This window comes from Plasmodium sp. gorilla clade G2 (assembly GCF_900097015.1).
Source record: "Plasmodium sp. gorilla clade G2 genome assembly, chromosome: 13".
NCBI classification, from domain to species: domain Eukaryota; phylum Apicomplexa; class Aconoidasida; order Haemosporida; family Plasmodiidae; genus Plasmodium; species Plasmodium adleri (nom. inval.).
The window spans coordinates 1,325,831-1,341,029 of record NC_041705.1 but is presented as its reverse complement, the minus strand read 5'-3'; the positions used below and the strand labels follow the sequence as shown (position 1 = coordinate 1,341,029).

General features: G+C 19.3%; 3 protein-coding genes across 3 annotated transcripts in view; 1 reads left to right on the top strand and 2 right to left on the bottom strand.

Annotated features, from left to right (window-relative positions):
• PADL01_1334400 (reticulocyte binding protein 2 homologue a, putative) overlaps positions 1-889 on the top strand; it is a gene marked incomplete at both ends in the record, with an annotated part of 1,244 nt that extends 355 nt beyond the window's left edge. Inside the window, one exon of the mRNA XM_028683897.1 lies at positions 14-889. Within this exon, the coding sequence (XP_028540029.1) occupies positions 14-889 (876 nt within the window). The remainder of the gene's footprint in view (positions 1-13) is intronic.
• A 173-nt stretch (positions 890-1,062) lies between these two features.
• On the bottom strand, positions 1,063-2,734 carry PADL01_1334300 (reticulocyte binding protein 2 homologue a, putative; the record flags this gene model as incomplete). Its single annotated transcript, XM_028683896.1, has 2 exons — positions 1,063-2,550; positions 2,680-2,734. Coding segments are annotated over 2 exons (1,543 nt in total), but the record flags the coding sequence as incomplete, so codon positions are not given.
• Positions 2,735-5,325: 2,591 nt separating this feature from the next.
• Positions 5,326-14,525, bottom strand: PADL01_1334200 (reticulocyte binding protein 2 homologue a, putative; the record flags this gene model as incomplete). Its single annotated transcript, XM_028683895.1, has 2 exons — positions 5,326-14,270; positions 14,471-14,525. 2 exons carry the CDS (start codon positions 14,523-14,525, stop codon positions 5,326-5,328), a joined length of 9,000 nt encoding a protein of 2,999 aa, XP_028540027.1.
• Positions 14,526-15,199: the final 674 nt, after the last annotated feature.

The window sequence follows — 15,199 nt, the reverse complement described above, 5'->3', positions numbered from 1 at the left end:
AATTATTGATCAGAAATATTCAACTGTTCCATCTTTAAGAACTAATATTGTTAAAGCTGTTGTATATATACATAATTATAATTATGATGAATTGAAAGTAGAAGAGGATGAAGCTTTCAGAAAACGTATTCAAAGAGACACGATTAATTTTCTTGAATATATAGAAAAACATGCAAACTATATTAAACATATAATAAACCTAAATACTATCATAACAAAAACAGTGGCAGATATTGATGCAGTTGATAATCATAAATTAATTGACGTAACGGAACATATGAGAAAGAAAGAAGAAATACATAAAAAGGTGAAATCTGAACTGAATAATGTTTTTAAGGACCCATTGAATAAAGTAAATACAGATTTCCAAGACATTTTAAAATATAAAGCTACTGTTAATAAGAAAAAAAATTTAAATGACGAAAAAAATATATTAGATTATATAAAAGATAAATACGATAGTATAATTAAAATTAAAACAGAAAATATTATAAATATTATAAAAATTTTGGAAAAATCAATGGCTGATCTTTTAATAATTAATGATGATATTATAGGAAAGTGCTTATACTATCTCAACACAGTTTTATCACATTCATCAGATCATTATGATAAATTATTATTAGAGCTAAAACATAGTATAGATGAATATGAGGATGAAATTGAAGATATGAAAATATACAAAAATATTGTTATGAAGGTTGAACATGAATATTTTTATAGTTTATATGATGATGATGAGTATTCCTTACCAGTAAAAGATACTGAAATGCAATTGTTACAATATGAAGATATTATGACTAAGATAAAAGATCAAGTAAGCTATAATCTTCGTATAGTAAAAGATTATGTGAAAACATATGAAAATAATTTTATATTTTTCAATTAATCCATTTTCTTTCTTTTTTATATTTTCCATTGATTTTAAAAGTTCTTCTGTTTTTTCAATGAATTTCTTTTTAGATAATGACTTCTTTATATTTTCCAAATCAGATTTAGCAGATTGAATTGTATTTTGAGCATCCTTCATAGCTTTTAATGAAGCATTTAATTGTTTATTACAAGATTCTAATGAACTAACTTCATTATTATATGATGTCTGAGCTTTTATAAGTTTTGCATTTTGTGATCCACTAGACACAACGTTTTTTTTTTTATACAATTTAACTAAATCAGCAACATATTTCGTTAATTTTTCGGTTTCTGCAACTATAGGTTTATATTTTTTGTCGAAATTATTGAAATTTAATTTGGATTCAATTTTATTTTCTAAAGCTATATAAACGTTGTTATACAAATTATTTAGTATCTTTTCATATTTATTAAATAATGAATTCAACGTACTTATAACACCATTACTATATTTATAGTAAGAAAAAATATTAGTAGATTCCATTACTTTTTGAGCATATGCTTCTTTTTGTAAATTTCTGTCAGCAGCTTCTTTCACAAATTTCTCCATTTCTGTTTTTCCTTTATCAATTTGTTGAAAATGAAAAGTATATCTTTTGACAATATCTCTTAATTCATCTTGAACAAATTCAATGGAATATATATTATTATCATCTTCAAGTTCCTTTTTTACAGCCTTAATAGTTCTTTCACTTTCTTCTATGAGAGTTTGGGCTTTTTTTATAGTTGTATTATTAGATATAGGTGAAATTTGTTTTAAGTTGGTTATATAAAGGTTTATATTTAATTGATATCTGTCCATGCGATATCGACGGTCATTTGTAATTGATTCTCTAAGTACATGTTCAACTCCTTTTTTTATTTCAGTTATTTTATTTCTAATATCATAATTTTTATCATCTATACAATGATAAAATTTATTTTTTATTGATTTGTATTCATTCAAGTGATTTTCATATTGCAACTTGTTATAATTAAATTTTGCAGCATTTTCTAAACTATAAACTAAAAAGTTGAATCTATTTTTTGATCCTGCTAAGCATGTATCTTCATTCTTCTCCATGAACTTATAGAAACTATCAATATTGCGTTGAACTGGTTCATAATTTTCTTTCTTTGCTAAGCTATAAAATGTTATATATAGAATAGCTTCTTTACATGCTTGTAACTCACGTAAATACGATTCAATTGAGAAAATCTTATCATCACTATCATTTATTATATCCATATAATCTAAAATACTTCTGTTTTCCCACACAATGTCTTTTTTATCAATAAATGATTGAATATTATTATTTGAATGTTCCTTAATAATTTTATCATTATTATTATATTTTATTAATGTACTGTTTGTTTTTCCGTTTAAATTTTCATATGTAGTATCTGTATTACTTATTTCTTGTCTTTCGTTTTTTATGTTTATGAATGATGCATTTCTAAAAGGCTTTTTTTTATTCCTATTATTGAAATTAATATTCTTTTCTGAATTATTATAAATATTATATATATCTGAGAAACTAGTAGTATTTACTGTATTTAAATTAAGTGTATTACTATTTTGTGAATTCTCTTCTGAAGATGGAAATGAGCTTTCCTCATTTTTACTAAATACATGTGCATCATGTTGGTAAGTTATTCCTAAAAAAAGGAAATAAATAAATAAACATATATATATATATTATGAAATAAATATCATTTGAAAATAACAAATATGTAGGAATATAAAAAGTAATAGATTATATAAATATTAAATATATATTATATTACCAAAAAGGATAAATAAAATGTTACAAAAAATATTCCATAAAGTATATGTCTTCATATTTAAAATAGTAATACTGTTATATTTCAAATAAAAATATTAACAAAAAAAAAAAAAAAAAAAAAATTCATCTTAATATTTGAGTTCTATATGTTACTCTTTATAATAACTATTATAATTTGTATGATCTTATATAATGGTGGTGGTAAAATCAAATTCTAATTATGTTGTAAACTTGTGACGTTATAATTTAATTATTTTTGTAAAACAAATATATATAATTAGAATCTATTTGGAATATGTGTATAATGTACATGTGTCATATTAATTTAAAATAAGCCCACTTTGGGATATTAAATATAAAAAAAAAAAAAATGTTTTGAATAGTAAATATTAGACCGATACATGTAATATATATTCAATATATAATAAGTATATATATATATATATATATATATATATATATATATATATAATTATCTATACATTAATCATATGAAACAGAAAAACAATAATAAAAAAAGATAATATATAACCAAATATTTATAGGGAAAATTTAACACCAAAAAAATAAATTAGATATAGGAAGTTACATATTATGATATTATATATATATATATTTATTTATTTATAAGTTTAATATAAATCAAATATACTTAATTTTCACAAAAAAAAAAAAAAAAAAAAAAAAAAATTATTACACTTTTAAGAAAAAACAAATTAATAATTAATTAATTTTTAAAATTGTACCTAAAATTTTACGTGGTTAATTCTGTTTATGTTTAATTAATAATAAGAGATTTATTGGGTTCGTGTGTTAAATATGGATAGTTATGTTACTAAAAAAGAAAGAAAATTTTGAATAAACAGAAGTACTAAGAATAGTATTATTACATTTATAAGTACATTTTAAAGAAAAGATAAAAAATTACAAGGAAATTCATTTTCTTTTTTTTTTTTCTTTGGTTAAAAACAAAAAAAAAAAAGGCGTACAACTAGATCTTGCCAATATAATGAAACAAAAGGACAGAGAAAATAAATAGAACAACTCTCGTATTATTTTCATATTAAATATCTTTTTAATATAAATAAGAATAAAAAATATATGAATTATTATTCCTCTATATATTTTTTTAATTTCTTTCTTTTTATTATTTGTTTTCTATAAAAGAATACCTGAAATATTTTTTTTTTTTTTTTTTTTTTTTTTACATATATGATATAAACCTTTCCCCATGTCGAATAAAAAATAATATAATGTACTTTTTAAAAAAAAAAACAAGTTTGTACATATTGCTAACTATAATTTTTTATATTAACATTTTATAAAAACTAGCAATTTTAATTTCCAATTATTCATCTACATGTCTTTTTTTTTTTTCATTATAATTATCATATATGATGTTCCGTGGGTTCTAAAAGAGAGTTATACTTTTTTTTTTTTTTTTTTTTTTTAATTTTTTTAATATTAGAATAATAATATAATTAAATTAAAATTTTTTTTTTTTCAAGTTCTCCCTTTTTTTCTATTTAAATAAAACAAATGATTAAAGTTGAATAATGCGTACACATTTTTTCCTTTTTTTTGAAAAATAAAAAGGGATTATTATATTATGGTATATAATATATAATTTAATACTATAGAACATGACATTTTTTTTTCTTTTTCTTTTTCTTTTTGTTCTATTTAAATATAATTATTTGAACATTTTTTTATTAAAATATATATGTATAAACTATGCAACAAATTAAGGATTTTAAAATGTGTACCCCTATTATATTATATATATAAATTATATGTGTTTCTTTAAATATAAGAGGAAATTTCTTAATTTGTTAAAATAAAATTATTAATATTAAGTTCTTAATTTTTCTTATTTATTTAATTTTTTTTTTTTTTTTTTTAATGTACACATATATATATATATATATATATATATATATACATATAAAATTATTTACAACATTATCCTATGAAATTATATTATATTATAATAACCTCCATATATATATAGTGTTATTTTTATTATGTATAAAATACTATAAGGTAAACAATAAAATAAAATATATATTTCTGATATTTAATTATACATTTGTATAATATTTTTTATTTTATATATTTTTTTTTCTGTTTAATATGTTCTATTTAATTACATGAATATATAAATAATTTAAAAAATATATATTTTCAAAAAATTTTTTATTAATTCCAACGTGAAATTTTATAAATTACATTTTGGTTATTTAATATATATATATATATATATATATATATATATATTTTGTTGCCATTTAACAAAATTATAAAAAATAAAGTAAAATGATATATAAATATAGGACAATTCAATACAAATTATTATCCTAATTTTTCATATACTCATAAGGCTATCATTATTAAAAGGGTTATACATAAAGTTTTAATTTTATATATATAAAAAAAAAAAAAAAAAAAAAAAATTATATAATTATATAATTAAATATTATATATGGGCATTTTGTTATTCTTTTTCTTTCTTATATCATATATGTAATTTTATACTCTAAAAAATGATCAATGTTGTTCTATACATATTGTATTATAGGTCACGTTTCTATGTGAATATTTTTCTAATATTTCCATTTTTTCTCCTGTTATAAAATACAATTTATTATTAATACTGATTATAATTATATTCATTGAAAACTACTTCAATCATTTGATCTTTATTTTGGAAAAGTATATCATCATTACGTATAAAAGTATCATGACTCATATTGATATCATATTTTTCTGTTTTATATATTTTAAATATTAAAAAACTAATACTACCAAATATTACTGCAAAAATAATTAACCCACCTGCAATATATATTACAATATTCAAACCTCTTCCTCTTTGAAAATTTTTATAATCATTATTTCTATGTGTATTATTATCATCTCTATTTTTTATATCTTCTTGTATTATTGAATTATTTTCTAATGTATTATCTAGTATACCTTCTGAATTATTATTTACTTCTTTTGTATCAAGTGTATGATGTGATGATGGATTTATATCAACAAGTTTATCTGTTGACATATGTATTGGTTCCTTATTTGTATTACTATTTCTTGAACTATTATTATTATTAATATCTTTTTCATCATTATTAGTTTTTACCAAATCGTTTTGTTGATTTTCTTTTTCATTTTCTTTTTCATTTTCATTTTCGTTTTCTTTTTCTTTTTCTTCTTCTTCTGTTTTCATTTCTTTATAATTTTCTTCATCCTTAATTTTTGTAGTGTCACTACTATTGTTAATTAATTCAGTTGTATTTTTGTTAGTGTTAGTTTCATTTATTTGTGTATTTTTTTTTTCCTTTTGTTTTTCTTCATCTTTTTCTATGATAAGTTTATCAATTTTTTTTTTTACTTGTTCTTTTATTTTTTTTAATTCATCATTTAATTTATCTTTGAACATTTGTTTATTATTTTTTACTATATCATCATTTTCATTTGTTAATTCATCAATTTTATTTTTCATTTTTTCTTCAATTGCTTCAGATAATTTTTGTTGTACTTCACTTTTTGTATTATTATCTTTCCATATATTTTCTATTTCATTTTCTAAGGCTGTTTCTATATTTTCTATCAATTCTTCATTAAATTTTTCTACCAATTCGTCTTCCTTTCTTTTCAATTCTTCTTGTTTCTTTATTTCTTCTTCTTTTCTTTTTATTTTTTCTTCACATTTGATTCTCTCTGCGTCTAGATAAGTGATCTCTTTAAAATGATGATCTGATAATTCATTGAGTTTTAATAAAATTTGTTTTGATTGGTCATATAATTTTGTAGATTCAAAAACATAACCTTCAGCAAATTTTCGAATGGTATTATCATCTGTGCTTGATATTGTCCTAAATATAATATTTATATAATTTATCCTTTCTTCTAATTTTTTATTAGCATGATTAATTATTAATAATTCATCTTGAACTCTTTTATTATCTCTTTTAAGTTGATATAATAATTCATTAATATTTTCAATATTTTTATAGTCATCTTCCTTACTTTTATAACCTATTCCTTCATGAATATTTGTTTTAACATATTCATTTATATTAGATATTCTTTTTGTTTCATTCATAATATTTTTCATATCATTTAGTTCATTTTCTATTTCTAATAATTTATCTTTTCCAGGTAAATTTTTTGAAATATTTTCTTTGATACTATATATATTTTTCCATATGTTATTTATAATATTTTTAATATTAGCATTATCGTTTAATGACTCTTCATTTTTTTTAACATCTTCCATTAATTTAACAAATTTATTATATACATTATTTATTTTCTCTTTTAGTTTTCCTATATTATTATGAATTTCCTCTAGATTAAATTGGAAAAGATTTTCTTTGGTAATTTTATTATTTTCATATTGTTGTAACATTTTTGAGAACTCATTTGTTCTTCCGATTAAGGTAGATATGTATTCTAAATATTGTTTCACATTTAGTCTTTCGGAATAATTTGTTTGTTCTAAATTATGCATATCCTGAATAATATTCATAATACTACGATATTCTTGATTAAAGAATGTAACCGATTCAATCTTTAAGGACATATTATTTATAACAGCAATGTCTTTCTTCTTATCCTCTGTGTTTTTTTCGATTATCTTGAATTCGTTTTCATTTTTTAATATATTGCTCTTTTGTGTTTCTATCATTTTATTAAATGCTGTTGTTAAATTATCATATTTTTCTAAACTATTTTCTATTTCTTTTAATTTTTTGATATGTATATTTTTATAAATGTTATTAATATTTTCTTCTTCCTTTTTAAAATCATTATAAAATTCTAACAAAATTTCATCTTTCTTTTGTAATGATTCTATATTTGTTTTTTGATTTACTACAATAAATTCCTTATTTATGTGATTATTTATCCTTTCGACATTTTCTATAAGCGATTTTAAATTGATTATATATTCATGTGTGTTTTCTATATTTGAAGATATATAACTACTTATTATATGTTCATTGTTATAATTATTAAATGTATGTATATCACTATCTAAAGAAGTAATATTGTTCTCAATATAATGTAAACACATTTGAGCCTCCTCTTGATTATTTTTGATTCTTCTTATATTATCATATATTTTATTTCTAATATTTATACATATCGAATTATACAACGAAATTTCACATTTTTTCCCTTTATCTAATAATTCATCAAGTGTAATATTAATTGTTCTTATGTCACTTTGAATACTATTTATATTTTTATGATTTTCATCAAATAAAATATTAATCTGTTCTATGTTAATACTTGTATCTACATTTGCTCTTGGTGTATAAATATTATTTTTTATATCATATAATTTTCTGAGATTATTATGAAAATTCTCATTGATTTTTTTTATATCAGTTTTTAATAAAATATCTGTCTTTGTATATTTGTATGAAGCACTAATTGAATTTATATATTCATATTCTTTTTTATCTAATATTTCTTCATATTTTGTAGTATTACATTTTAATTGTTCTAATTCTTCTATTTTTTGAGTTATATTATTAATTCCTTGAATAATTTGATTTTCCTTACTATTAATAATATCATTAATTTTTAATTTTAATTCATGTAATTGAATTGTTTTATTATATATATTTTTACAAGTATTTATTAATGTTTCACTTTCTCTTTTTTTTTCTTCAATTTCGTTCAAATAATGTAATACATTAACAGAATATGAATGAGCTTCTTTTATTTTTTCTTCATAATTCGATTCCCCTTCAAATTGTGATTTCATTTCAGGTTCTAAAATAATAACCTGCAATTTTTTACTTGATTGAGATATATCATCTAAACATAATTCTGGAATTATTTCTGATTTTATATCAGATAATATTTTGATTCCTGAAAAATTTACACACTTAATAATAGATCCAAATATATTAATAATATCGTCTTCATTAGAACAACTACTATTTTCATTCATTTCTGTATATTTTTTAATTGCCTCATTATATTTTTTTAATGAAATTTTTTCATCCTCTATATCTTTCATTTCTTCAATTATATTTTTAATATATTTATGATCACTTATAACATTTGAATGTTGCTTTGAACAGTTTTCATATATATTATCTAAATATCCTTTCATATAATACATTAATCTAAAACCTTCTGTTTTTTGTATATATTTCAAATAATTTTTTACTTCATCAATATTTTGTTCTATTTTATTCAATTCACGCTCTGCTGTTTCTCTTATTTTCTTTGCTTCATCATAATGAATAGATTCGTTTATAGAAACCTTCATATTATTTTCAATAATAATAAAAGAATTATTAAAATGAACATATTTTTCTCCTATTTTTCTATTATATATTTCTACATTTTCTTGAATATTATATTTATTTAAATATTTTTTATTAAAAAGTGAAGCAAATTTATTTATTAAAGAATTTACTAAACCTTTTGTAGATTCTATATATTTCTTTTTCTCATCTGCTAGCATTTTTATATTTTCTATAAATCCTATTTCATAATCCTTTTTATTATTTTTTATTTCGTTATATAATTCTATAATATTGTTACTTAATGTATTCATTATTTTCTCTTCATTTTCCATATTTTCCTTTTCACTTGTTATAGTATTTAAATGTTCTATATTGTTAATATGCTCTTCATTAAAATTATGAGACTTAATTTTTGTTTCTATATTACTTATGGTTCTTATAGAATTCATTGCAATTTTGGATTTATTTAATATAATATCTATATTATCACTTATATTTGATAGTTGAGTTAAATAATGTTCAACCCTTGCAATTTTTATTTCGACATTTTTATATGCTATTTTACATTTATTATTATATAAAAATTCTTCTTCTTTCGTTTTTAAATGAGATTTCCCTTTTAAATCATTTAATTTTTTTATGGATTCATTCAACTTCTCTTGCAATTTGGAGTACAATTGATTAATTTGCTGCATAGCAATATTTGCATTATTTTTTATTTCCTCATGTTTTCTTTTTAATAATAAACTAAAGGATTCAATTAATAGATCTTTGAATTCTTTTTCCTTTATTGAAAATTTATTTTTATTTGATTCACAATTCACCAAATATTCAGTAGCTTTATTTGAAGCTTGTGTGGCTTCATTCATATGTTTTACAAGTTCATCCATATTATATTTATTTTTAGATTCATCATCAATCGATAGATCTTTTATTAATATATCTAAAGTATTTTTTCCTTCTGTTACCAAATTATGGTGTAATAGAGTTATTTCTTTATATTCCTTAATTTTCTTGAAAATCATATCGATTTCTTTTTCTTTATTTGTTAAATTATCTTTATTCTGAATAATTAATTTTAATTGTTTCTCAATATTTGGAATATCTAAATGTTCATAACCAGTATTATGAATTGTATTCATTTTTTCAAAATCCATTTCTAATGCTTTATATAACGATTCTATTTTAGCATATTCATTTTTAGCTAATGTATCATGTTCTACTGTTTTTTTGATATCTTCTAAAATTCTTTTATAAATTCCATCAATATTATTTTCTTCTATATATCCCTTTAATTCTTTAACTGTAGCTAATAATGTTTTTAAATTATTATTATAATTTATTATGTCTTTGAGGTATTTTTCCCCTTCAATATTATTTTCTTTTGCTTTATAAGTAGAATCATTACTATCTTGATAGAGTTTATTTAATTCTTTGGTATTCTGAACAAGTTTCAATATATTATTATACGTTTCTTTAATTTTGTTAGAATAATCATTATAGTGTAAACTCTTTAGAAAAGGTAAAACTTTATTTTGATTATCTTTTTGTATTAATTCTTCTATCTTTTCTTTATATAATTTAAACTCTTCCATTAATGTCTTTGAAACCGTTTCTTCATTTTCGACTTGCTCATATATATAATCATAAATTAGTTTTTCATAATTTAATTCTACATATATTATAACATTTAACATTGAATTTCTGGAATCTATATTATCTATTCTTTCAAATATATATTTTATCTGATTATATATATCGTTCATCATATTTTGTTTATCAATAAATTTCTTTTCATTATTTTTTATTACATTTTCTGCTTGAATCACAAAATTATTAGAGTTTTTTTTATTATGTTCTAATGACTTCTTTGTTTCTAAAATTTTGTTTTCTAATTGGGTAGATAATTCTTTTAATCTATTTATCTTTTGATTGTATTTTTCATTTTCATATTTGTTGATATTTATATTGGAACGAAATGATATTATTGCATTAATAATATCATCTGAACGTTTTAAATATTCATTTATATTATTATTAATTTTTTGATTCATCTCTTTAATAAGTTTATCTAAAGAATGTAATATAACAAGCTTCTGTTCTGTAATTAACTCATCAGATATTTTATCTAATATTTCACATTCTGTATTCATATTTTCTATATCATTTCTAATAGACTTCCAATTATAATTTTGATTTTCTAATAATTCCACATTTATTTCTTTCGTATCATGATATTTTGTTTTTCTATTTAAATATAAATATAATAAATCCTCTGCACGTTTTTTTAGACCTTTAATATCAAAATCCAAAAATTTATTCTTAACAATTTGAATTTGTTTTTTTATAGCATCTAAAAAGGTATCCTTCCTTACATTTCCTAGTATCGAATCCGATTCTATTATTATTTTCATGTGTTCATTTAATTTATCTATTATGACATCTTCTTTTATATTAAAATCTTTAAGCATTTGTACATTTATATTTGAACCATATACATTAGCATTAAATTGTTTAAGAACATTCATGTGTTCATTTAAATTATTTATATCATTTATTAGAATATAAATTCTTTCACTTGTCTTGTTAATTTCTTGTTCATATTCTTTTATTACATTTTTATCAATTTGATTCTTATTTAATGGTAATAATGTAATTTGATGTGTCTCATTTAAATCGACATGTTTCTTTAATCTTTCTTGTAAGTCCATATGTGATTTAACCTTTTTCTCTGATTCTTCCATATTTGTTTTTATAATATGTATGTCATGTGTTATCTTATTTTTTATATTATGAATGATATCTTTATATTGTTCTAATTGTACATCTATATTTTTTATTACATATAGAGCACTATCATCTTCGTGTAAATTATATAAATAGTCATATTCTAAATTAGAAATCATTTTTTTATAATTTTCTAAATCATCTACTTCTTCTTTATAATCATTAATTTTATTTCTCAAATCTAAAACTGTAGAAACAGAAGAATCATTTATATTTGATATTTCGGTATTTAATTGATCTAAACACTTTTTAATAATATCATCCTTAAGTGTATAAAGTTTATTTAATTCTTTATTCATATTAATTAACATATTATTTATACTAACAGGTTTTATATTAGTTAATTTATCGCATTGTAATTTTGTTTCTTCTTCAATTCTCTCAAGTTCAGATATAGTTTTTTTGTCATAATCAATATTTGTTTTATTATATTCCAATAGTGGTAATAGTTCAGATAATAATTCATTCAATTTATTATTATAAAAATTACTACGTTGTGTTTTTATATTATTATATATATCTTCTTTTGTTTTAAAAAAATTCTCCATATTGATTATTTTTTCATTATTTAATTCGTTAATACTCAATACAGTGTTATCTATTTGGTTGTATAATGATATGATTTCTTTAATATCAATTACATTAATATTAATATATTCTAAATTTTTTATAATATTTGTTTTATAACTATTTCTCCTTTCATAATCTGTTTTTAATTTTTCATTTATATTTGTATTACTTTCAATATTTTTACATAATTCTTTAATTTGTTTTTCTAATTCTTGAACATTTGTATAATAAGAATCAATCATATTTTTATTGTGACTAATATTTATTTCTTTATTTTTTATTGTTTCTATGAAACTAGAAAGATTTTGTGCTTTATAGATATAATCAATTTTATCTATTTCATTGTTTATTAAATTTTCAATAGAATATTTTTCAGATTTAATAGAATTATATATTGTCTTAATGGATGATATAAGTGTTTCTAATTTCCTTTTTGCATTATTTAATTCAATTATCTTTTCACTATGAATATTTTCCTTAATTAATATATTTAAACCTAAGACGCCTTGAAAATTTATATTTTGTTTTTTATTATTTCTTTTCAAAATATCTGCAACACGTTTTAATAAGCTTTCTGTTTCTGAAATGGTGGTATTATATTTAGAATCAAAATTATTTATATTTAAATGAGAAAGTATATGTTTTTTTTCTATATCTTTTAATAAATGATTAAATAAATTATTTAATATCATTTCATTTCTAATAATTAAAGAATTCAGTTGTGTTAATATTTTATAGCTATATTTATAAGAAGAAAACCAATTTGCCGATTCAAATAGTTTATTTATAAATTCAGTGCTAGATATTTTTTCATTATTCATCTTACTACTAGCAGTATTATTATGATTATCCTTTTTTAATAATTCTATAATATGTTCTTTTCCATAATTCATTTTATTTAAATGAAAATTATATCTTTTAATAATAACATTCAAATTATCATATACAAACATGACTGAGTATAAACTTTGATTGTTATCCATTTCATTTTGTATTAATTTTATAAGATTCTCAGTTGATTCTACAATATTCTTAGCTCTAGATAAATATGTATCATTGAATGTAGATGAATTCTCATTTAAGTGTAATAAATAAAGATTTATATTTATCAAATAATATTCTGTATTACATAAATTATTTTTACAACTTAATTGATTAAGCATTTTAGAAACATCAGTTGTAATATTATTTAATTCATTCTTAATATCATTGTTTTTCTTTTCTAAACATTTATAAAAATTATCTATAATAAATCTGTATGTACTTAATTTCTTATCATATTCTTCCTTATCATAATTATATGTTGTTGCATTTTCTAAAGAATGTATTAGATAATTAAATCTGTTTTTTCCTCCTGAGTAACATTCATTTATATTCATATCCATAGTTCCATTAAAATTACTAATCTTTTCATTAATCGTTTCAAACATATTTGGATTCATACTTTTATAAAATGTTGTAAAAAGAAGAGCTTCCTTCATTGTATATAAATCGATATAATATGGTTGCATTGAAAAAACAACTTGACCCTTTTCATTTATTACATCAATAAAATCTAAAATATTATTATCCTCTACTACTGAATTATCATTTTCAATAAAAGAAGGAAAAGAAAACTTATGATCATATGAATTAATAATATCAACTTGTTTCTTATTATAAGGGGTAATGCTATTATATATTTGTTTCCTACTATCATTTTGGATATATGATGTAGGTTCTAATTTAAAATAATCATTTTTAAATTTTATTAATGAATTCATATGTAATTGTCTTTTCTTATCTACATTCTTCAAATAAATATTATTATAATTATTGTTTATACTATAAATTTTGGAATTGTCATCATTCGAAACATTATATTCTAATTTTTTTTTTACATTTGAATTATTATTATAATATCTTGACACGGAATATTTATCATCAAGCTTACTTAAATCGTTGACAGTATCTTGACTACTTATTTCTAAAAGGTGATAAGATAAAATTAGGTAGATATATACAGGAGAAAATAAATAATATATATAAATATATATATATATATATTATAAAATCGTATATAATAAATGTATAATCACATTACATATAATCATATCAATATATATATATATATATATATATATATATATATATATATATTTATGTATTTATTTTTTTTGATATTACCTAATAGCATAAATAGAATATTACAAGTGATTTTCCAAACCACACTGGTTCTCATTTTTCAAATAATATAGTTGAAAAATTAAAAAAAAAAAAAAAAAAAAAAAAAAAAAAGAACTATTTTGAATTATCTAAAAAGGACACATAGCTACATTATATCATAAAATGCACTCATTTTAAAAAAAACCTCATACCTTTTAATATTAATCCCAAATTAAAAATTAAATAAAATAATAAAACAGGATTTTAATTCATAAGACAAATATTGACATATTAACATTTTAATTATTAACACACACATACATATACATATATTTATATATATATATGTAAAAATAAATTATATACTACAGTGAAAAGGAATGTATATGTCATACAACATACATTACTAATGTGTTCATATTAATTGATCAAGAACAAACAACTTACATATATTTATATACATTATAATATTATAGAAAAATAAGTAGCCATTATTATAATTCAAAAATTAATCAATTTAATTTTTTTTCTGCAAGAAAAAAAATAAACATGAAAAAATTATAAAAAGAAATAAAATATAAATTCCTTCTACGTTCTATATATTAATAAGCATTCTAAAGAAAGAACAAAGATAAAAATAAATAAATATATATATATTGTGTAAATAATATAATAAATTATTAAATCTTTTAATAATAAGGCATTTTAATTTTCTACAAATGTGTACTAAATAAAATATTACTAACTTTA